Source organism: Megalops cyprinoides, chromosome 25, assembly GCF_013368585.1.
Source record: "Megalops cyprinoides isolate fMegCyp1 chromosome 25, fMegCyp1.pri, whole genome shotgun sequence".
NCBI classification, from domain to species: domain Eukaryota; kingdom Metazoa; phylum Chordata; class Actinopteri; order Elopiformes; family Megalopidae; genus Megalops; species Megalops cyprinoides.
Window position 1 is genome coordinate 6,573,359 of NC_050607.1, and position 21,363 is coordinate 6,594,721.

Here is a 21,363-nt window from a genome sequence, read left to right on the forward strand (position 1 = left end):
GAAGATGGCTCTGCCCCTCTGGGGGACCATCTCTCTGAGTGCACTGCTGCGAGATGTACATCTCCACCCTGCTGCTGTGGTGGATTAAGATAGGTGAGCTCTTGCACAGAAAAGCTCTTGTAGGGGAAAAAAATTATATTGTACATATGGAGTAAAATACAAAATGTTAAAAATGTAATTCATCACCATACAAAGATAAGGACACTATTTAAATGCATTGCAACTGTATCACTGACAGTAGAATGCAACCCATTTCTTCAACTATTATGTTTTGAAATGTTTAATAAAGCATTTAAGAAACATATTGAACTTCATTGTTATAATTTTTGAACAACAGACTGAAAGGGTACTTTGTAGCTTGCTCACAGATATTTGTTTGTCTGTAAAATAAATTAAGAAATTAAGAATGGGTTCTCCAAGTTTGACGTTGCAATCCTCATAGAATATGAGGGCGGCGGTGGTGGTGGGATATTCATAACCATACAAAGACCTGATAAATCCAAAATGCAAGTGTGTGCATACATCAGTGGGTGGGTAACTGTGTGTATGTGTGTGTCAGAAAGTGTATGCACGCATGTATTTGTGTACAAATTTCACTTGCATTGGTGAAACAATTTTGTGACACTGCCTACCACACTGACCCCAGCACAGAAGGGAACAGGTGACCTGACATTGGCTGTCAGTCTGGGCAGCCTGCTTATGCTCATGGTGCCTACAGCTGGCAGATTTTTCCACGGTAAAAATCCTCTGTTATTATTTTTCCGAGTGACTCCAGAATCCGACCGTGCACTGCACTTTCACAACCATGATCTGAAGGTAAAACCGCGAACAAGCGTGACCTTACCTTTCAGCAACAGTTCAACAACAGTTCATTGTATAGAAAGCGCACACTTGCGCACGCACGCACGCACACACACACACACACACTCGCGGGTGCTTCATGTGGAGGAAGGAACTCGAGCTCCTCCCAGCGGTGCTTAACAGGAAGGCGATGACGTCATCGGGAGCCGTTCTGCTCGTAGTTAGAACCCCACGATATTACTATGTGTGTTATAATAGCGCTATGTCGGGCGGGCAGAGGGAGAAGAGCGGAGGAAAAGCCTGTTTACACAGACGGCAAACCGCCTGGGGAATAATGCGGGAGAGGAAGTGAGCCGACTCTCTGTCTGCCTGCTCTAACTTCCTGCTCTGAAGAAAGAAAAAAAATCAGGATCCCATTACACTGGGGTAGAGCAGTTTAGACGGCAGCAAGCATGGAACACCGGGGGATTTTACTAAATTCTTATTAAAAAGTATCAAGGAGGGGGAAAAAAATCACACACTGCACGCTTGGGTACGTGGAGGCATGCTTTTCGTCTCTTTTCAGCATAACTTTTGAGAAATGTATTGCTTGTAGAATCGTGTGATATGTTTTAAAAAGGGAGATATACAGCACAGATCAGTTTGTCTAATTAATACAACTCGTAGTGAACTTGGAATTTTAAACATGTAATTACTGTATAGGTTTAGTGACGGGTCTATAGAAATGTAACTGAGATATGCGTTCATCTTATCTATCAACTGAAATAAATTAACAGTTTTTTTAACTGTTAATTAACATTTGCGCTATTGCACAAGTGGGTTTTTAACAGAACATATTTGCTTTTATTTTTGCCTGACACGTCCTCTCGAGCAAACGCTGGAATATAACAAACCTGCTTGCGATGTTATAAAACAGTTCATTACAAAATTGAATGCTTTGTTTTATTTTGGGAAAAAAACAACGTTGGTTTACAAGAAGTGGATAGCACGATGTCGGGAGGAAAAAAAGCGTGTATCCCTTTAAAAAGCACCAGTAGAGTTTCTGGTTTGTCTGGAAACAGCAAGACTAATTGCCATGCGCTTCCGGTTTGAAGCTGGCAAAGGACAACATCTTGAAAATGAGTCATTGGGGCAAACAAAGAAACCGTTGAGCTATCCAGATTTTCGTCTGCGCGCATGTGGTGTTCGTAATAAATTTTCAATCACTCTGAATGATGAATTAATCTGTTTTTTGTATTTAGTAAGAGTGGATGGAGGTAAAGTTTGTACAAGCCTGGAGAGAGTTTCATCTTTTAAAGGATGATGCTGTGAAGTGAATGTGACTCGCTAAAGTTACCTGGCCTCGGCTCGCTGAATTTTCCACCGCAATAGCGCACAGGAAGACCGGCAGATTTAGTCACGGCGAAGTAATGTCTGCACACACTAACTAATCTCATTAGGTGTTTCCGTTCCCCAACACTGAAGGGTTTTGTGCGCGGCGCAGCGATACTTTAAACCTCAGCATCTGTAAAGGAAACGGATCACATCTTTATTTACAGACGGGCTGACTAAATGGTTGCCTTTGTTTGTACATTGCGTAGAGCTGTACAGCGGCTGAGTGTAACGATGTGCGTGAAATCAGGACTAATTGTTGGAACGTGCCAGTGTCACGCTTAATCTTGATTTCAAAACACCCAAACAAAACATTTTTTAATAGTTACTACCATGATTACCATCGCTGCCTGCATTATTTCAGTGTTATACTGATTGCATTCAAGTACCCATTCACACACTTGGTTTGACACAGGGTACAACAGTGGAGTCCCAAATGGGATCTGAATCCAGAATGTATAGCAATAGGCCCACATGCAACCTTTCGACAGTAATATTTCCCAGACTGAACTGCAGTTACGTCCGTAGCTAAACAATATATATTGAATCCCGTGTTTTGCATGTTTTATCATGATAGTAACAGATGTATTCCCGGGGAATTTGACAGCTCAGGCATATTATTTAGGCCTTTTGGCATATGTGATAACGAGACCATGTCAATCAGTAAATCCTCTGAATGATCAGTGCACGGTATCTACATCAGTCTACAGTGCAGCCGCAAACCAGCATCCACATCAATGACAGGACAACAGTGTCCACAAAAGTTTACAGTCACAACAGGATAACAGCGTCCAGTTCAGCGCACAACAAAACAGGAGGACAGCATCCACATCAGTTCAGATCAAAACAAGACAGCATCCACATCAGTTCCCATCCTACCAGCAACAGCAACATTCAGAAAAGTCCACATCACAACAGGGTAACAGCCTTCAGGTGACCATGTCAGTGTACCCATCCAGGTAGAGTGGCAAGTGGGTCATGGATGAGGGTGGGGCCTGGAGGTCCCTCAGGTGGACGCTGTAGGTCAGGGCAGGAGGACTGACCTAGAGTGGATCCAGAATTAACAGGTCATGAGATAAAAATAGCCTTAAAAATGTATCTTGAAAAGGCCATTTTAGCGTTATGCTTTAGTACAAGGTCCTGAGTGTATTGCTGGAGTACTGTTTCCCCTGTAGTCTTTGCTGTAGTCCAGAGCTTCTGGAAGGTTCCTTGAGTTCTGCTCTTGTTTTTTGGTTGCCTTTGGCTCCAGACATTTTCAGTAGGATTTAAGCTGAAGCACTGCGATGGCCAAATCATTAACCTCAATTCCCTCCTCAAAGCCACCCTTCACACTGCCAGTACAGTAACAAGTGGGGTTATCCTGTAATCCTTTGTCTAAATATTATGTCCACTAACTGTGGGACAAATCACTTGTGTGGTTCATCTTATAAAGCACTGCACACTATGGATATGCATTCTTTCTCACTGCTAGTGGACCTCAGTTTCAGGCATGGCACCTATAATCCATTGAATGTAACAGCAAGGCAGTGCATTCTGGTCTTGTTATGAACCGGTGCAATTTCCATATCAGAAGCAACCAGCTCTGCTGGCAGAATACCATGCTAATATAATTCAGTAAGTTTGCATTTCAACTGATTCAGGCCTAGTGCTGCTGGACCCAGGACATCCATATACAGAGATTATATCTTCAGAGGTCTGCCTGTGGCTGCCAGTCTTGTGTTTGCTGGCGAAAGCATGAGCAATGTCAGTAGCAGTGTTTGTGTGATCGTCTGCTACCTTCTCACAAAGGAAGAAATCCTGATGCTTTTGCTTTTGTTACTAACATTTATCTCATTTTTATGGATCTGTCATAGTGTGCAACAGTATATTTTACTGCATGAACAACAGACAGAGATTGTGCAAACAAGAACAGATTGCATAGATGGCATAAGAACAGACTGCATTGGTGGAAAAAATCATTGTTAAAAAGACATTATAGTTATGGTGTTTTATGCAGAATAACATGCTAGCTTGCGCTGGATTTACCTGGGCTCAGGGCAAACCTCCTGTCATATCTGAGGTTGGTGAGCATACTGTCTGCATGGGTTAATTTGCTGTGGAAAGACCTCCTGCTTATCTCAGGTATAGCTAAGCTATAAGGCAGGTTAGTGCAGACCCCTCAGGTACAACTGACTCATAAGGTAGGTCAGTGACAGAATAGCCCATGCCTCAGACTAGGCCAGGCGTTCAGGCAGCTGATTGGTTGTTTATGGGTTCTTGGTTTCTGGTTCCAATATCTTTGTCTGCGGAGTGAGCCACTTTGACAGTGACTCATAGGAGAGTACACAGTGTGAATGGCACTTGGTGAAAAAGGCCACAAATAGCTGCTTTCAGGGTATCTATCTCTCTCTCTCTCTTTGTGCTGGGATGAAGCGCACCAGACAGTGAGTCAGTATTATTCTCAAAAGATCGAGTTTCCTCAGCGGAACCCGTCTAAATATACACAAGATCCACTCATTGCGCCAGAGTGTTCCCAGAATAAGTGTGTGCGATTTTATGTTTAAACAAACACACGGATCAGCAAAGCTTAACAAATTTTCTAAAATCGCCAAGCTCAAAAGGCAAACATGTCCTATGTAAGTTATTCCTGGATTAACGTATCTATTGCTTCTTCCAAATTTACACACTAATAGCATTGCACCTGGTCTGAGATTAACCACAGCTGCTAAAAAAGTGATTAATAATGATAACAGCATTGTTAAAACAACAATGGATTAATTGAAGTGTCTTCATGTGCCTCTCTCTCTCTGGAGCTCCTTGATAGCAGATTGTTTTATTTCCAGATCATAAAAATATTTATCCGTGGAACATATGATTCAGCCTTGTGTTTTATTTGTATGATTCACACTAATATATGACAGTGAACAAAGTATCCACAGGACATAACAAACCGTTTCCTCCTGAAAAAAGGAGCTAGTCATTAGTTTTCCATATGTGCTTGAGGAAAAAGCAGAGCGAGTGTTGTTTTGTTGCCGTTTGATTGTGGCAGAGAAGCAGGGAGGAAATCTTCTATTTAAAAGAGGCTGTGGGATCTCTGCATTTCGGGTCACTCTCTGTGACAGGAATTCCTACCTTTCAGCTGGAAATGGCCTTTTTTCAGGAAGACGCCCTTCAAAGTAGAATTGGAGGAAGTCCTGATTTAGACAGTTTTATAGTGTGTCGATGCTGATGCAAAGCTCAGAGGATGCGTTTGGCAGGAAACGGATTTTATCGCTTCTTGTGGAAAAAAAATAAAAAAATAAAAAATCTACACCGCTCCACCCTCGACTGGCACGGGCTCTCTGAAATTCAGCGAACCAGTGCCTGGTGGGATGGAGGAAGACCCCTCACTGTGGGTCAGTGGAGTTAATGATGCGACCACATAGAGAGAATGAGTCATACGTCAGATGGAAAAAAGAAAAGGAGAGTGTAACGATGGGAGCAGAGCACTCAGACCCTCTAGCCTCATCACTCTGCCTGTAGTCCAGAGTGTATGGAGTGCTGTGTCAACCCTCGTCCTGAAAACCCCAGGTTATTTCCTGCATCAATAACTCTGCTCTTCCCAGTGTTTGTGCAAAATATACCTGTAACTAATATCCACCTAATCTCTATTTGCATACTCTGAGAGAGAACTCAGCTTGCAGCAGGCTGTTTTACACTTTATAATTTCCATTAATATGTCAAAAAGAATGCATTCAAATCCGATGTCTCCTTTTCATGAGACCAAAAAGATGAAGAGTACTAAATCTCTCTGCATGCGTCATATGTTTGATATCTGGAACCAGTGCTGCACTCTTTCCAGCAGCTTCTGTGTTGTTCTCAGTGGTGGCGCCCCCATCAGACGCAGCTCTGAGTGTGGTATGGCAAAGATATTGTAAAACATTACCTCCTTTGGTGTGTAATCAGGTCCAGGGAACCGAGCTCTGCCAGCTGCTGCTGCTGCTGCACTCGAAATGCAACAACCTCCCGATCCGCTGCGAACCGGGACCGTGTGAAGGTACCGAGACCGCATTAGATGCGGACGGTGGAGTGTTTGGGCTCCTATTTGGAAACTCTGATGAGGAGCTTTAAATCTGTCAGGCTGAGGAACGGGAGAGTGGTCCGCGCCACGAACGGCGGCCGGGCTGGATTTACGATCCCCCACGGCAACCCGGTGTGAGAGCACGCTCAGCGGTATGACAAATGCTTTCCCAAAATAAGCGGGTCCCGTAGGCAGGGGGAGTTCCCCCAGCTGTTAAACGCCCCCTCGCTGTTCTTCATCACTGAGACACACTCTCTCTCTGTCTGGGCTCTCGCTGTTACAGTCCTTTCTCCTGTCATTGCATTACATTACGTTACATTACATTCATTTAGCAGATGCTCTTCCCCAGAGCGACTTCCAGCACAATAGAACAGAAGTGTATCCATTCAGGCTGAATGAGCAACAGTGTCAGACCAGGCTAACAGCACTCCCAGACCAGTGTGAGCGTAACACCATTCAAGCCCTACCAGAAGTTAACTTGTGCAACCTGACTAGGCAACAGATCCCAGGCACACTAGAACACAGAATCAAAAATACATCACAATACTACACATAAGATAAACATCAATCCTAGAGGTAGCAGGTGTTAGGAGGCGGGGATTGCGGTGGAACCGACTGACATCTGTCTCTGTGTCCTCCTGGCCTCTGCTCTGCAGACATCAGTGTGCAGAGTTACATACAGCACAGTTCACCATGCAGCTACAACTTAAAGCACACTCTCCATAAAGCATGCTCTCAAGCAATATCCCTGCAAAGCTCAAAACCTTCAATGGATAATTAGCTGTATGACTGAGTAACCTGCACCAGCGACAAACAAGCAGTGTTCATTTCTGAATGAGGGATTCTGGTTTTGTTTGAATAGGTAACAGGGCTGGACGGTGGCCCGGAGGGGTCAGCTGCGCGTAGTAGCGGCGGTGCGTTTACTTTGCACCTCTGGCGGTTAATGAGAAGAGGGTGTAATATATCCGGTGTGACAGCGTACGTTTCAGCGTACAAGCGCGGTGTGTTCATAAGCCTCCGGCTCCTGTTGAAGCCGCCTGCTGGAATCTGGGCGTCCCCCTCGGTGCCTTCGCCGAGCTCAGGGTGGGTGACCGTAGCTGCGCTGTCCTGGTCTCGGCCCGACCCTCTTCCTGTGCAGCCGGGGGCCCGGTGGACCACAGCATATTTCTGGCTGGAGTTGTCCTCCCCCTGTCTCTCTCCACCCCACGCCCCTCCGATGGGTTTGGCAGGGCTCCCAACCTTGACTGCTATCCCGAAAAGCCACCTTTTCCATCGTCTCTGGAACAGGAATAGGAGCCCCTCAACTGGTGACTGGTGTACGCCGTCCTGCTTTGACCTGATCAGTCTCTGTCAGAGACACTGACTCAGGATCAGGAGGAAAGCAGCATTGATCCAGGATCAGGAGTAAAGCAGCACTGACCCAGGATCAGTAGAAAAGCAGCACTTATCCAGAATCAAAAAGAAAGAGTGCGTTGGCAGAATGGCTCACATACTGCATCGTTGATGGTTTGAGTCAAAGAATTTTTCATGCCTTGTAATTGGAAACATTCAACCATGTTAGAAGCTGAACAAAGCCCCTACTGTCTGCTAAAATTTGAGAGTGTTGTTCTGTATAACTGTAAATTACTTTCGGATCATGTAATGGGTATTATGATTTGACATGCGGCTTTTTAAACATTTGTTTAACTGAGATACAAGCATAAACGAACCAATGACCAAAATTGCATCTTATAAATGTGTATCATATATTTCCTTTCAAGGATTTTGGAGCCAAGTCGAGTAACTCACCCCAAGCCGTCACCACCCTGTAGCCCCGCCTGGATGAACCAGGAAAGACCAGAACTCTCACCACATACAGAGCAGCTGACATGGAGAGGTCAGGAAAACTGAGGCATGATTCAGTGGTCAGACTGAAAGGGGCAGATGAGGAATTTGGTCAGGGCACCGGAGAACCACCTACTCCCTTGTGATAAGTACCCTGTGAACTTACACGGCCACAGTGAGTCAGGAGCTTGTCCTGTTACTCCCGAATCAAAAGCTTTTAGGAGAGGGACTGACTGGACTTTTATTTACTGCCCAAAATAACATAATTTGTTGACTCATTTTTTCCAAGATGGTGAGGCTCTCCCCAGACCCCAATCTCTGCATCTGCTGTTGTTTTCTGTGAATCATAGTTCCCAAACACAAAGGACTATGCCTATATACTGAATAAAAGTTACACTGAGACGATCCACTCTGTCAAGAACCTCGAGAGACAATGACGGACTGCAGCTGATGTCGCATACTACCTGAGGGTCGATCTGTCATTACAATTCCCCAGCTGTGTTAAAGCTAAGGTTCGGTGTATTTACAACAGCTTGGGGACGGCAAAGGAAAGCAGACTCACCACCTTAATGGACCTGCAAAGAGATGAAAGGTGTGGCAGTGTGGGCCACTAACATTCCAGAAGCTTCTTTTAAACTTCCAACAAGCAGAATGTTGGTGTAGAGTCAGATTTTGCTTTGAAGATGAAAGGTTTGAGTAAATTTGGCTCTTGTGTGTTCTGCATTAAGATATATTTATTTGTGAACAGTTCAATGATATTAAGGTGTAACTTTTTAAATAATTTTAAGCAGAAAAACTATTCAATATACATACATATTATAACATAAATGTATAATTTTTCATTTAAAGCATGTTCTTTGCTCCTTATTTAGGCAGGGGTATGAATCAAAACTGAGGGAACCAAATGTCCCTGGGAATCGCTCTCTCTGTTCTGAGCCAGGTGCATTAACCTCTTCTACCTAATTGTACTGCTTTGGTGTGGTGTGGTGGTTACGGACATTGACTGTTAATGTAACCACAAGGTTGTAGGATCACCACCACTGTACTCTCGAATAAAACACTTGAGCTGAATCACCTCACTAACCGTCCAGCTGTCACGCGTAGGCCCGCCAAGCCGACGAACAACTGATCTAAGCAGCAGACATCACTCTCGTCCAGGGCTGGCTCAAGGCGAGCGGAAAAGGAGGAAGACAAAAGGAGAAGTCGTAGTGACACATGCTAAATTTTACGGCTTTGGCCGCATTCTGAAGGAGGAGAGACACGGCTCTGCTAGTGTCAGTGACAGCTGCAGAGGCTGCCCTCATTCATAAATGCAGTGTTTACTTTGTTCTTATCTCCGCTGTGGGAAGGCCGCCAACAGCAGCCGAGGGATAGCATTGCTCTCTAATGCCCCCATTCACTTGTTTATTTGGGTGGTTCATGCAGGGTTGCAGAGACCCTCACGGTCCTCTCTGACCACAGAAACCCGTTATTTCGCCCCGGTCCTGCTTTTTGGCCGTCCTCCACTTAACGCCTGGCCGAACGCTCTCCCGGACCGCAGGAAGCAGGCTGTAAACAGTGCACTCCTCACCTCCGAGAGCCTCCAGCTCTGTCCTCAGTATCAGTCTGCCAAGTCCCAGTTTGCTTTTATAAAGTCCCCTTTCCAAGTGACTCGGCTGGTTTGTGTTAAAATAGTCAAATCTTTTCAAAGCATAAGCTCAACACGGCGAACCTGATATTTGTGAAGAATGTGGTGATAGTGTACGGATGGGTGAAATAAATCTTTAGGCTTGTGGTAAAAGCTCCTGCTGCTTCAATGCATGTTTTGAAAGTAACAAAATGAGGAAACAGGAATGTTTGGTGGTTATTCCCCTCCCACCCCCTCCAGACTCCCTCAGGCCTGCTGCTAGCGTTTCCTCTGAGCACGTTTTCATGCTGGGTAATTTGCCACCGACTGAAAGTATGGTTTGGTGGCTCCTGGGTGGCTCAGCTGACTAGATGCTCATCCCGAGCAGGCTGTGGTTTACGGCCTGGGTTCCACTGCCAACAATGAACGTGAGCCTGCTCTCAGACACGCTGTGTGTTGCTCAGATGATGTCAGTGGAACAAAACCTTTTCTCCAGTTGGCACAAACCTCGCTGTGGTGCACTATGGGACTTGTAGCGTGAGAAATAGCCGCTGGCTGCTTGCCAGTGTATTGGACGATTACATTTGTCTCCTCTTCTCGTGTGGATACAAATGTGTAAAGGGCGATTCCAAAACAGGGTTGCATGAAAGAAAAAAGTATGAAAAAATGATATATGGTTTGAATATCGGAAATACGGGAAAAGCTGCTTCGGCTGTACGACTTCATCCTTCACAAAGAGTCCAGATTGATCAGAACCTCTCTTAATGAGCTAATTACATTAATTGCAATTACATTAAATAATCAGCACAGGGATGGGCTGCACCGGTGGTCTGTTTCTTGAAGGCCGTTCTGTTAATCAGGAAGAGGAAAGGAGCGGTAATGACAGCAGGTCCAGCACTAGCACAGTGCTTAGTGTCTCATAATTACATCCACAGCCATATATCAGAGCTAACGCCCATAGCCCAGCATTAGAGAGGTGCTGAAGGCAAGCTTTGGCTCCTGATTGGATGGCACGGCTGTGGCCAGGAGCCTATATTATGTGAACAGGGTGACTGAGGGGGCTGTAGTCTGACTGATGGATCCTGGACTCCTGAGGATTAGAATTATGACTGTTATGGTCATGCAGTCTTGTGCTGACTATGGTGATTATTACGGTCATGATGGCGGTCTCATGTTGATGAAGTTGATGGCCTTATGATATCTAAGATAATGATGATGATGTCATGATGATGGCGTCTGCTTTGCCTCAGGTATGGAGAGCGCCATCACTCTCTGGCAGTTCCTGCTGCAGCTGCTCCTGGACCAAAACCACAAGCACCTGATCTGCTGGACCTCCAACGATGGCGAATTCAAGTTGCTCAAGTCCGAGGAGGTGGCCAAGCTGTGGGGCCTCCGCAAAAACAAGACCAACATGAACTACGACAAGCTCAGCAGAGCCCTGCGCTACTACTATGACAAGGTGAGTCTGTACACACTCACCGCCAAAATCAAACCTAATGTTATAACCTTGTTTTATCGGATAAATCTTTCATCTGATCAGTTTTAAAACAAGATACATTTACTCAACAAGTTCTATGCATGACTTTATGACTCGTTTTTAGAAAACATGCCATAAAATTGAACTTAAGTTAATAAGATAATTTTCATACCTCACTGGTGGATATTTTTGCATGGATTCAATAATAAATGCCTCCAAACAAGCACAAATATCTGCCAGTACAGTAGGAAATCTGATAAGATTTAATTTTTTGCAGTGCTGTCTGTTATCATATCATCAATATCACTGTTCATCAATGCAATGCAAAACTGAATTAAAGGTGGAAATAAAAAGAATGAACGATTGTTATCTTTGTATTGTCTCTCAAGATTGATTTTTGAATAAAGCATTTGGGAAAAGGAGACTATAGGAGGAAATTCTAATCAATGCAGTCATACCTGCTGCTGATCATAACTGCATATTCTTATTTGTTTTCAGAACATCATCAAGAAGGTGATCGGGCAGAAGTTCGTGTACAAGTTTGTGTCATTCCCAGACATCCTGAAGATGGACCCCCAGGCGGTGGAGCTGGGCCAGGACGGGGGCGGAGCCCTGCTTGGGGAGGCGGAGTCTCTGAGGGCTGATGGTGAGGAGGAGGAGGAGGAAGAGGAGGAGGAGTCCCCGAAGCTGTCCCTGGCGGCCCTGCGTGCCTCCGCTTGCCGCGGGGACTACGCCCGCGCCGGCCTGTACTCGCCATTCGCCGTGGGCTCCCTGCAGAAGCAGTCGGAGCTGCTGCGTGCAGCCAAGGGAGACGAGGCGCGCACCGTCATCCGCTTCGTCACCAACCGGGCGGCGTCCCTGCCGTCCCCCCCACCCCCCACCTCCTCCTCCTACTCCTCTGCCGAGGTCTTCTGCTCCTCCAAACCCTCCCCCTCCCCCCGCCGGTCCACCTCGCGCAGCCCCTCCCCCGCGGGAAGCCCCGCCTACGCATGCGGCCGGGGGCGGAGCCCTGGGGCAGAGACGGACGACTCGGAGCAGTGCGCTCAGCCCCTCAACCTGTCCGCGGGCCACAGGGACCGCGCCCCCAACCCGACCGAAAAGAGGCCCGGCGGGCCCCCCTCCAAAACCAAGAAGCCCAAAGGCCTGGAGATCTCTGCACCGTCTCTCTTACTAACAGGAAGTGACATCGGTTCCATCGCGCTCAACAGCCCAGCGCTGCCATCCGGATCCCTGACTCCAGCCTTTTTCACTGCACAGGTGAGCCCCACACCTGTCACTCCCAACTCACGCCCGTCTCCTCCGCCTCTCACATTCACTACATAAGTGATCCCTATTTTTCTGTCACTGATGTCTCCTTTACCTGTCACATTCATTCGGTGATCCTCAGATTTTTTCACATTTTTTATTCCAATTGTAGAGCAAGGCCGCAATTTAAGATTCCTAAAGACAGGGTTATTAACAGTTTGTCCTGGTTCTTGTGTCTAACCTCTCAACGCCTTCAGGACGCAGTTCAAAAAAGAATAAAATACAGAGCGTCCTTCACAGTTTTAGGTGATCCAACGAAGTACATACAATCCCCTTATTTATTGATGAGACCGACTGAACCACCATGGAATCGCTTACCTTACATTAAGGACCAACTCAGTCATTCAAACTATCCAGCAGGGCTGTAACACAGGGCATAGAGATTCTGCAGAACCCAGATGTGGTCCCGTACCCTCAGCACCAGGGCCTGACGCTTGTCCTCAGCAACACTCAGCCGAAATGACCTTATCAGGAGACACGATTCCCCCGCTCTCCTGGCTTTCGTAATACGAGCCAGCTGCGGGCTAATTGCATCCCAGCTAATTAAATTTTGCATGGGGAATCAGCACCCTCCATATCCTGACTTGGCATCGGCTTCTGTCTGTGAGAAAGCTGCTCAGCTTTTCTCGGAGAGCCGCTGAACATTGGTTGGAAATGGAGGAGATTTCACCGTCTTGAGCAGGCATGAAATTCGTTAACCATCAACATGGTGGATGGAGGGTTAGGAACGGCTTATCACCTACATATCTCCTCCTCTTTCTCTTAAAAGGCTCTTCTATGTGCGGTTGAGTGAGTCAGCTCTTATTAAAGCATTTTCTCTCTCTCTTTCTCTCTGTCTCCCCCCCTCCCCTTTTTGTCTGAAAACAGCATTACACAAGAAAAATAACTAAATAACTCAAGCACATCAGCATATGTCAAAATGATATTATAATCTTCATAAAATATTGGCTAAAACATCACCCTAATTTAAAATATATGATTAATGCCTCGGTACGCCACACATTTTAAAGCACACATTAAGCATGTAAGGGCTCGCTTGATAGTCATTATGCTTTTAAAACTACCAACCACAATTGTGCATGAGTCACACTTGATTTCATGTTGCTTGAGTTTTGGTGTGTACTGCACAGCATCAATTGAGGGGAAAAAAAGTAGAAAGAAAACACATGTCACTGTGTGATTCAGGGAGATGACAGAGGAAAATGTAAGATAAATATTTCTGCAGGCCAGGGTTTAAGGGGAAAGTCCATAAGAAAAACCTTATACTCCTAAACCTGGAAATCATGCACAGGGTGATCTGTGGTCCCCCAGACACGGCTGCCATGGAGGTGACAGGACTGAGAAACAGAGAGAGGAGAGGAGCCGAATTCATTTCATATGCTCCTGTTCAGCATGAATGCATCTTACCGATATTCATGACCCCCCGGAGAGTGACCAAAATCAGCCTTAGGCCCTCCGGATCCCCCTGGTCATGGTGGAAATCCCTTTCCTGCTCTGTCCGCAAGTTTCAACATCAAAGTCAGAGAGATGTGGGGACAGCGTGATGGGGAAACCTCTCTTGTTCAAAATAAAATAAAAAAAGGGCTCACACTGCCTTTTATTGCCTTCCTGTAAAGAATTGCAGTGTGTTTTCGGCTTTGGTGTTGGTCAGTATGGATTGCCCTCGGTGAGGGTGATGGCTCAGGTGTGTTTTCTGAACTGTGCCCCGCCCTCCCCCCCAGACTCCCTCAGGCCTGCTGCTGGCGCCCAGCCCCTTGCTGTCCGGCATTCACTTCTGGAGCAGCCTAAGCCCCGCCCCACCTCTAAGCCCCGCCCGCCTGCAGGGCCACGGCTCCCTCTTCCAGGTAAGACTTTTATGCCCTATCAACAAGGTTAACAACAGAGAATGGGTTTTTTATCTCACAGTTGAAATATAAAAGAAGATGGATAAGTGCATAAGTAAAAGTTAGAAAGTAACAAACTATAAAAGACAAGTAAATGACAGAGCAACGTGTTCAGACTATTTTAGGCTGCTCTTGAAATTGTCCATTTCTCCCGTATTGCTTGTCACTTAGTGCAAATGTGTATGTCAGTTTTAATGGGACTTGACAGCAGTGTGTCTGTAGATTGTGGTGGAGCAATCAAGATAACCATATTCTTCAAAAACAGCTCTAAATTTCTGTAACACACATTTCTATATACAAATGTGACCTATATAAAAAGAGAATAAGAAAATAAGAGTGAGAAAATTATTACCACAATGCTCTCATTGCCCCTCTTTGTTGTTATTAATACATATTAATATATGTATATTAATAAATATTAATATATTTCTTAGTTCCTTAATACAGGTCATTTTATTCATAACCATGTTTGCTTGAATGTTGAGGATGTTTTTTAAAAATCACTATTTAAAAGGATATTACTATTATCTCTTTCTCAATCTCTTTTGTAATCCATTTTATTACAAACAATAAAATAATACAACTCATAAAATATTTCATGTGCAATTGGGAAATGTGGTTTGCTTCAGGCAGGTTTCAAGTTCGTTTTCAATTCTTTGCATTTTTTCAACATGCTGTATTTTCATAACCTGTCCTGAAAAACGTGTAAATGACAGAACTCTGTAAATATGAAATCAGTGTGAAGCTGAGTTTGATTAGGGGGAAGGGTAGCTGAAACAGTTCCACAAACGATGGAGTGTTTGCGCAGCTCAGTTTGTGAAACATCCAAGTCACATTGCAACTTGCATTGAACCGCAAACTGACTTCATGAATGCTGTGAGAATTTTTAAAATGAATTTTGAGAAAAATTCCTGTGATACAGAATGATACAGAATTGGAAGTGGGAAAATAATAATATCTTCTCCTGCTTAACCTGCAATAACCAGTATTAACCTATGATATAACACAGTTGTAGCTTTATAAACAAAAATGATAAATTCACTGTCATTCACCTTGTAATGAAATAATTTTGCTAAAGTATAAAGAGACATTAAATAAACTGTCAAATCACACATTAATTGATAATAAAAATATGACCAAATCATAGCTGAAGAGAACAGAGGTTAAAGAATGAGCCTAAGGTACAGACAGAGGAAGAAAGACAGAGGGACAGAAAAGTCAACAAGTAGACAGGGACGGGAGAGACAGGCAGAGAGAGAGGTAGAGGCAAAGAAAGACAGACAGAGAGAGGGAGAGACAGAGGTAGAGAAATATGGAGAGAGGATGTCCGTGAATACCTGTACAGTCTGACAGGTCCATCAGGTTTCTGATCACCTGCATAGGGGAGGGATCAGGTGATCGGGTAATCAGGTGATCAGGTGGATCTGATTGCTGATAAATGCCATTAGGTAATGAGGAGCTGAAGAGGATTGAGGACGAAGGAAGCGCAGGTACCTCTCAATGAGAAAATCCTTTCTATTTGGAGTCACAGGTGGTTTTGTTAGTTAGCCAGTGAAGGATTCCAGTCAGGTGCTTTAGACTTGGGGTGCAGTGAAAACTAGGGAATCAGTTTGGCCCTGGAAGTGTAGTGGGGCCAGCCCTGCTGTCAGGCTGCACTCTCAGGTATGACTACCTGAACATCCCTGAAAAAAGCCACAGTCCAGCAGCTTTCAGATGACTCTTTAGTCTCCGCAGGGTAAGATACATTGAGTGCTGAATGAGGCCTGTAATGCTGGCTCAAGAAAAATTTAAAACAGAATACTCCTTCCCCACAAATATGTTACACAGGCTGCTGCTATGTATATGAGGTAGTATTACAGGTGTTAGAGGCCTAGTCTTTATGAGATAGTGTTGCAGGTAACAGAGGCCCTGTCTGTATAAGGTAATGCAGAAGACAAAATCAAAATACCTGCTATCTCCCATGTGCTGGCCTAACGTGAGGGAAATGGAGAACAGGGTGAGTTATCCTGTTCCTTCTCCTTCCAGAGAGGGTCGTCAGAGAGGTGGAGCAGTGTCAAACCTGACAGTCCAGAACGTTCTATAATCCTCTTCAGAACACGTGACTGAGGATCTGAGGAAACCAGTTCTGCCCCAATTAAGTTGCACGCTGCTTTCCAGCATTTACAGAGATGGCATTCTGTCACCAGAACATGCACAGTGAGCAGAACACATGAATTACAACAGGAAACAGTTTCTGGTGAACTGCGGTGGCTTGAGGGCGTGAAACTGTCCCTCACCTGTTTTTATTTGTGCTCATAATTTCCCCTCATACATGAAGCTGAGGGGATCATCACCTGCAAGTGTTCAACTTGCATTTTTGTGCTTTTTTTGTTGTTTTTGAGCCTAAACATTTATGAGAGGGTATTGAGGGAGTTGGTGCCTGGGTTGAAAATACACTGCAGATGTTTCCTTTTTGGTTTGGAAAGGAGGGAAAAAAAACAACTTCCTGTCAGGGGGCCATAGAATGGTGCCGGTAATTCTTCAAGCCGCACGCACTGGGCTTCTTGGAGGAGGAAGTCTTTTTCCCAGCATTCCTTGGGTGTGTGTTTCTTCAGTAAGATGGCCATGAGAGAGACCATCTGTACACTTCTAAAATGCACAGGTTAATGTGAAATGGTTACATTGGAAAAAAAATTATTCCAATTTGTGTCCTTTTCACAGACAGATCCGAGAAATTTTCAAGGTAATAGGTGCATTTAATTATTCAGCAGTACCCTTGTATCGTAAGGTAAAAATTGATGCCCTATGGATTGTATCCTCTGTGTTGTTCTGTCTGTTCGCAGTTTCCTACCTTACTCAACGGGCACATCCCGCTCCCCATCCCAAACCTGGACGGCTCAACCTCACCCCTGCTGCTGTCCCCCAGCGCCCAGAAGTCCTGATCCTGGTTCCTGTACTCCAACTGTGCACCGTCCAACCCCCCCCCCCCCCCCCACCCCAAACCTCAATCCTCACAAAGGCCACACCTGCCCGAATCCTCCTGCTCCTTCAAAGAGTGGCAGAGGCTCCCACTTTCAATCAGAAGTCCTGATCACAACCAGGGTGTATTTTTTGTGTCTTTTTTTTTGTTAACTCGTTTTAGACATTGTTTCTTCTCTCAACTTCTCTGAAGTTGGCAAGGCCCCCTGGCCTCGTCAACTTCATAGTGTTAAATGCTCTCCTCGTTTTCAGCCTGGTTCTTCTGTCAGGCTCAGAAGTGGAGGAGCACGGTTTCTAAGCGGGCGAGTTTAGCTACAGCGCAAGTGGAGATACAGGTGTCTGTGCTACAGGGTCACCTGCAGTTCACTTCAGGCACCGTTGATTAAGGACTGTGCTGTAGCTAAACTGTGTACTCGTGTGTCCAGAGCTGCCTCTTTTCAGAGTAAAACGCTTGTAGCACAAGCATCCAAACCAAAGACCTCGAAACTATCCGAACGCTGTTGTGACGGAAACAGCAGGCAGAGGCGCAGACTTTTATGAGGCACAATTTCAGAACCAGCCGTCAGCCATCTCCCCAGCAGGTCGCGAACCCTCTCCCACCTCCAATCAAGTTCCGCTTTGTGAATGCGCAGGCTTTAAACTTTCCATGATGCACCTCGTGGCATGAGAACTCTGCAAGAACAAGGGGTTCATGGTCTTCTTCTCCGATCGTGTGATCGTATTGTGTTTTTGTTTTTGTACTTTCATCCGAGGCTGTGAATCTGGTTCTGGTTTTCTAGTGTTTTGTATTATTGTATTGTATTGTATTGTATTATATTGTATGCACTGTGCTTAAAAGTTAGTACCGGCTGTGCCTTTCCCAGTGTAAGAATTATGTATTATTTACCAGCTTTAAGAAAATACCCTTTAAAGACGAAATTCCAATACAATATTGTAAAAAAGCTTAGTAATAGCTTTTTAATTATTTTTTCATAAAGGAATTGATACAAATGTATTCTCATATTAATTTTATATTTGCGCTGTTTAAGAGTTTAGAAAATATGCCTTATGTTGTTTTTAAATAAACTTGAAGCATTGAATGCTACACAACACTTGTCTCATTTTCTCATTATAATAATTAACTGAAGACCAAACAGATTATTTAACTTCTTGTACGTGTACTAATAGAATCAGTGACAGTTGGGGAAGCAGGAAACCTTAATAATTATCATATACCTGTTTTGGATTATGCTACTAGATAAACCAGAGCACCTGTTTAAATTAAAGGTGCCCATTAGTGATCTCTTTCATTTTCGATTGCACCGATTGTGACAGCTCTGCCACTGAGAACTTCACACACAGTCAGTGTATTTACAAAGAAAGATTCTACTTGCAAGAGACAAATTTCCATATAACATGCACTGAGTTCTCGAATGTCAGAGGCACAGTAATCTCTCTAGCATTTGATAGATTGGCAGATCTTTTACATATAATTTAATACGGCATGATTTGGCAGTGTCTTTTACATATAATGCAATACGGCATGATTCCATTAATTAGCAACAGCACTTAGGAAACACATTACCTTCTCTTTATCCAATGTGAACCCCAGAGAGCCACCTACATTCACCCCCACTACAAAATAAGGACAAGTGGACAGGTCTGTATGAAACGCACTAAATTTACTTAAATGTCTTTTTATGAGAAATAAATAATTCCAGTAAAAAATGTTAAATGGTTGACAACAGATGGCTGTCTGAGTCAGTATTCCAGAGGAGGAGGTTAACCACCAAACAGGCAAGATCTGGTTGTTCTCAGCTGGGGAAATGTACAACATTACAAAATTAATACGTTACAGTCAGTTGAAAACAGTGGTTTGTTACATCGGAAATTTCAATTTGAATTTTTCAAAACTTGTATAAACACTGGAAAAGAAAGCAGTGGTCAGATGCAAACTTAAACAATTGTTTCCCTATTTCAGTCTGAATGGATTTTTTTGTGTTCTTCAAAAAAAAAAAAAAGCACAAGAAAGTAGGAATGCATCCCCCTGTTATTCCACAACACAATGATTCACAGAGCTGAAATGTAACATAGCAAAAGGCTCTTAATACTGCTGAGTAAACTCCAACTTTCAGTCTCACTGTGTGCCCTGAAGTCCAGTACACCGGCTCTTCTTTCTCTACAAGCAGCTTCAGCACAGACCTACCCACTGGAGACAGAGACATCATACTGTTTTAACGAAGAAGCACAACACAAAGACACGGTGGCAGGGGGAGTGGGGAAGTCCTTACAGCCACGGATCTCTGTACAGGCCGTTGTGAATCTGTAGGCGACCATACCTGAACCCAGGTGATGCCGTAAAGCTGTAGTGTTTTTCTTTCACTTTGCCCCTCATCTTTTCATTGAGCATAACACGAACATCTTGGAAAGCAGTGAATCATCATGTGGCCGATTGATGGACACAGTCTTTTGCGCCAAGACTCTCCATTGTGGACAGAGTACAGTCAGAGTGCTCCCTCTCAGTCAGACTGTCCCCTTTCTGAATCCTGAAGAGTCTCTGTCGGAGAGCGTGGACCCAATACTGAGCAGCCGCAGTGGCTCCAGTATGGAGTCTACCACAACAGCCATTTTGACATATTCTTCCTCTGAGAGATCTGACACCATTCACTGTTCAGGTCCCTCAACAGCTTTCAGTTAGGCAAGAATCCTTCCAGAACAAACGGTTTGAACAAAATCCGTAAATTTTGCAATGCAAGGAAATTCAAGTTTAGCTTCCTGTGCATGATAAGCACTAAACGTCTGCAACTGACATCAACAACAAGATAACACAAAACTGTAGCAACTGGTTTGTTGCCAAGGGAAACCAAGGTGATATGCTGACACTGCATGTTAAATACAGACAGTAGTTATTTAGCAGCAGATGATTTTCAAATAAATTATTACAAAGGCAAAGTCAGTCTCTTCTCTCTGTCCTACACTAGTAGGGGCTCCAAAGTACTCTGGCAGCATGCCCCCTGTGGAACCCCACACTGTGACAAACCGAGAAAAGGTGGGGTTGGGGGGAGGGGGGGGGCTCAGGTTTGGGGGCCACATGTGGGAGAGGGCAAGGGGGCACACTCCAAAGGAAGGACCCCCCCCCCCCCCGACACACACACACGCATTTCCTCCTCTCTGGGCTGCAGGGTGAGTTTATTCAACACAAAAGAAGTCCTTGCTCCCGTTTCAGCCCCGACTGTCGGAGTAAGAGACTAAAAGAGCATGCTCTGCCGTCTGCTCTTACCGTTTCCTGAGGAAAGAGAGAGAGAGAGAGAGAGAGAGAGAGAGAGAGAGAGAGAGAGAGTAGGGAGGGAATTTTACTTACGTTAGGGTACCACTGGTAGCACACAGTTATTATGGTATATCCTTTTGCATCGTGTAATTGTTGGTAATTTTTAATTGTTGCTTATTAGTTATTATTAACATTTTCTGGTACATGTTTCTGGTGCCAATTAAGAACTATTTAAATTGCAAGAGAGAGGAGCACATGGGTGAGACCAAGTGGGGGGGGGGGGCATGGGTGTGGGAGAGAGGGAGACATGGGTATAAGAAAGAGAGAGAGGTAGAAACCCCACATGCAACAGAAACTCACCATAGGGAATTTTGTAGAAATGTGTACCAAGTCAAACTCTAAATAATGCATTTAGATTCTACTGTTCTGTAGTTTCCACTCACATTTCCAAAAATGGATGCTAAATTTCTGGATGCACCAGAATTTAATGCACTGTAAGCCCAAGATCTGAAACTTGAAAGGGGTCTTCCCAGTCAGCTAGTTTTCAAACACCCTAACCTTGTAAAATCTCCAAATACACACAATGCTCAAACCAGAACAAAAGGAAAGCTCATATTTGGGACGTCTCTTCACTACCTTCTCACTATCAGAGATATATAGCAGAGTCAAATCCTGACCAAGTGCAGGCTTCCCATAAAGCAAACTGAACTGTACAGAATTGAGAGACAGAGATCCTCAGGTAGGGCATGGCATTGGTATAAATGTCAAGCGTGAAACTGACCAGACCCTGTGAAAACATAGCCTAACCTTAACCCGAGCCAGATGAGCGTTCTTTGTGCTGTTGTCCAGCCT

General features: G+C 44.6%; 2 protein-coding genes across 4 annotated transcripts in view; one reads left to right on the forward strand and one right to left on the reverse strand.

Annotated features, from left to right (window-relative positions):
• The first annotated feature begins 1,063 nt into the window (after positions 1-1,063).
• On the forward strand, positions 1,064-17,263 carry elk3 (ETS transcription factor ELK3). Of its 2 annotated transcripts, XM_036520160.1 has the most exons (5): positions 1,064-1,333; positions 10,892-11,100; positions 11,617-12,375; positions 14,145-14,267; positions 17,129-17,263. In XM_036520160.1, exons 2-5 carry the CDS (start codon positions 10,894-10,896, stop codon positions 17,225-17,227), a joined length of 1,188 nt encoding a protein of 395 aa, XP_036376053.1. In that variant the 5' UTR covers positions 1,064-1,333; positions 10,892-10,893; the 3' UTR covers positions 17,228-17,263. The 2 variants fall into 2 exon arrangements, with proteins under 2 accessions (XP_036376053.1, XP_036376054.1); XM_036520161.1 differs by lacking the exons at positions 14,145-14,267; positions 17,129-17,263 and adding an exon at positions 13,291-13,930.
• A 3,042-nt stretch (positions 17,264-20,305) lies between these two features.
• LOC118771972 (cyclin-dependent kinase 17-like) overlaps positions 20,306-21,363 on the reverse strand; it is a 32,596-nt gene continuing 31,538 nt past the window's right edge. For both annotated transcript variants that reach the window (XM_036520178.1, XM_036520179.1), the window contains exon 17: positions 20,306-20,529. In XM_036520178.1, the coding sequence (XP_036376071.1) occupies positions 20,492-20,529 (38 nt within the window). In that variant the 3' untranslated portion in view covers positions 20,306-20,491. The remainder of the gene's footprint in view (positions 20,530-21,363) is intronic.

Excerpts from the sequence above, each read along its gene's own strand:
- elk3 (XM_036520160.1), top strand. The coding sequence starts at position 10,894 with ATGGAGAGCGCCATCACTCTCTGGCAGTTCCTGCTGCAGCTGCTCCTG. Across the intron at positions 11,101-11,616 it reads TGCGCTACTACTATGACAAG|AACATCATCAAGAAGGTGAT; the intron begins GTGAGTCTGTAC and ends ATTTGTTTTCAG. Across the intron at positions 12,376-14,144 it reads CAGCCTTTTTCACTGCACAG|ACTCCCTCAGGCCTGCTGCT; the intron begins GTGAGCCCCACA and ends CCTCCCCCCCAG.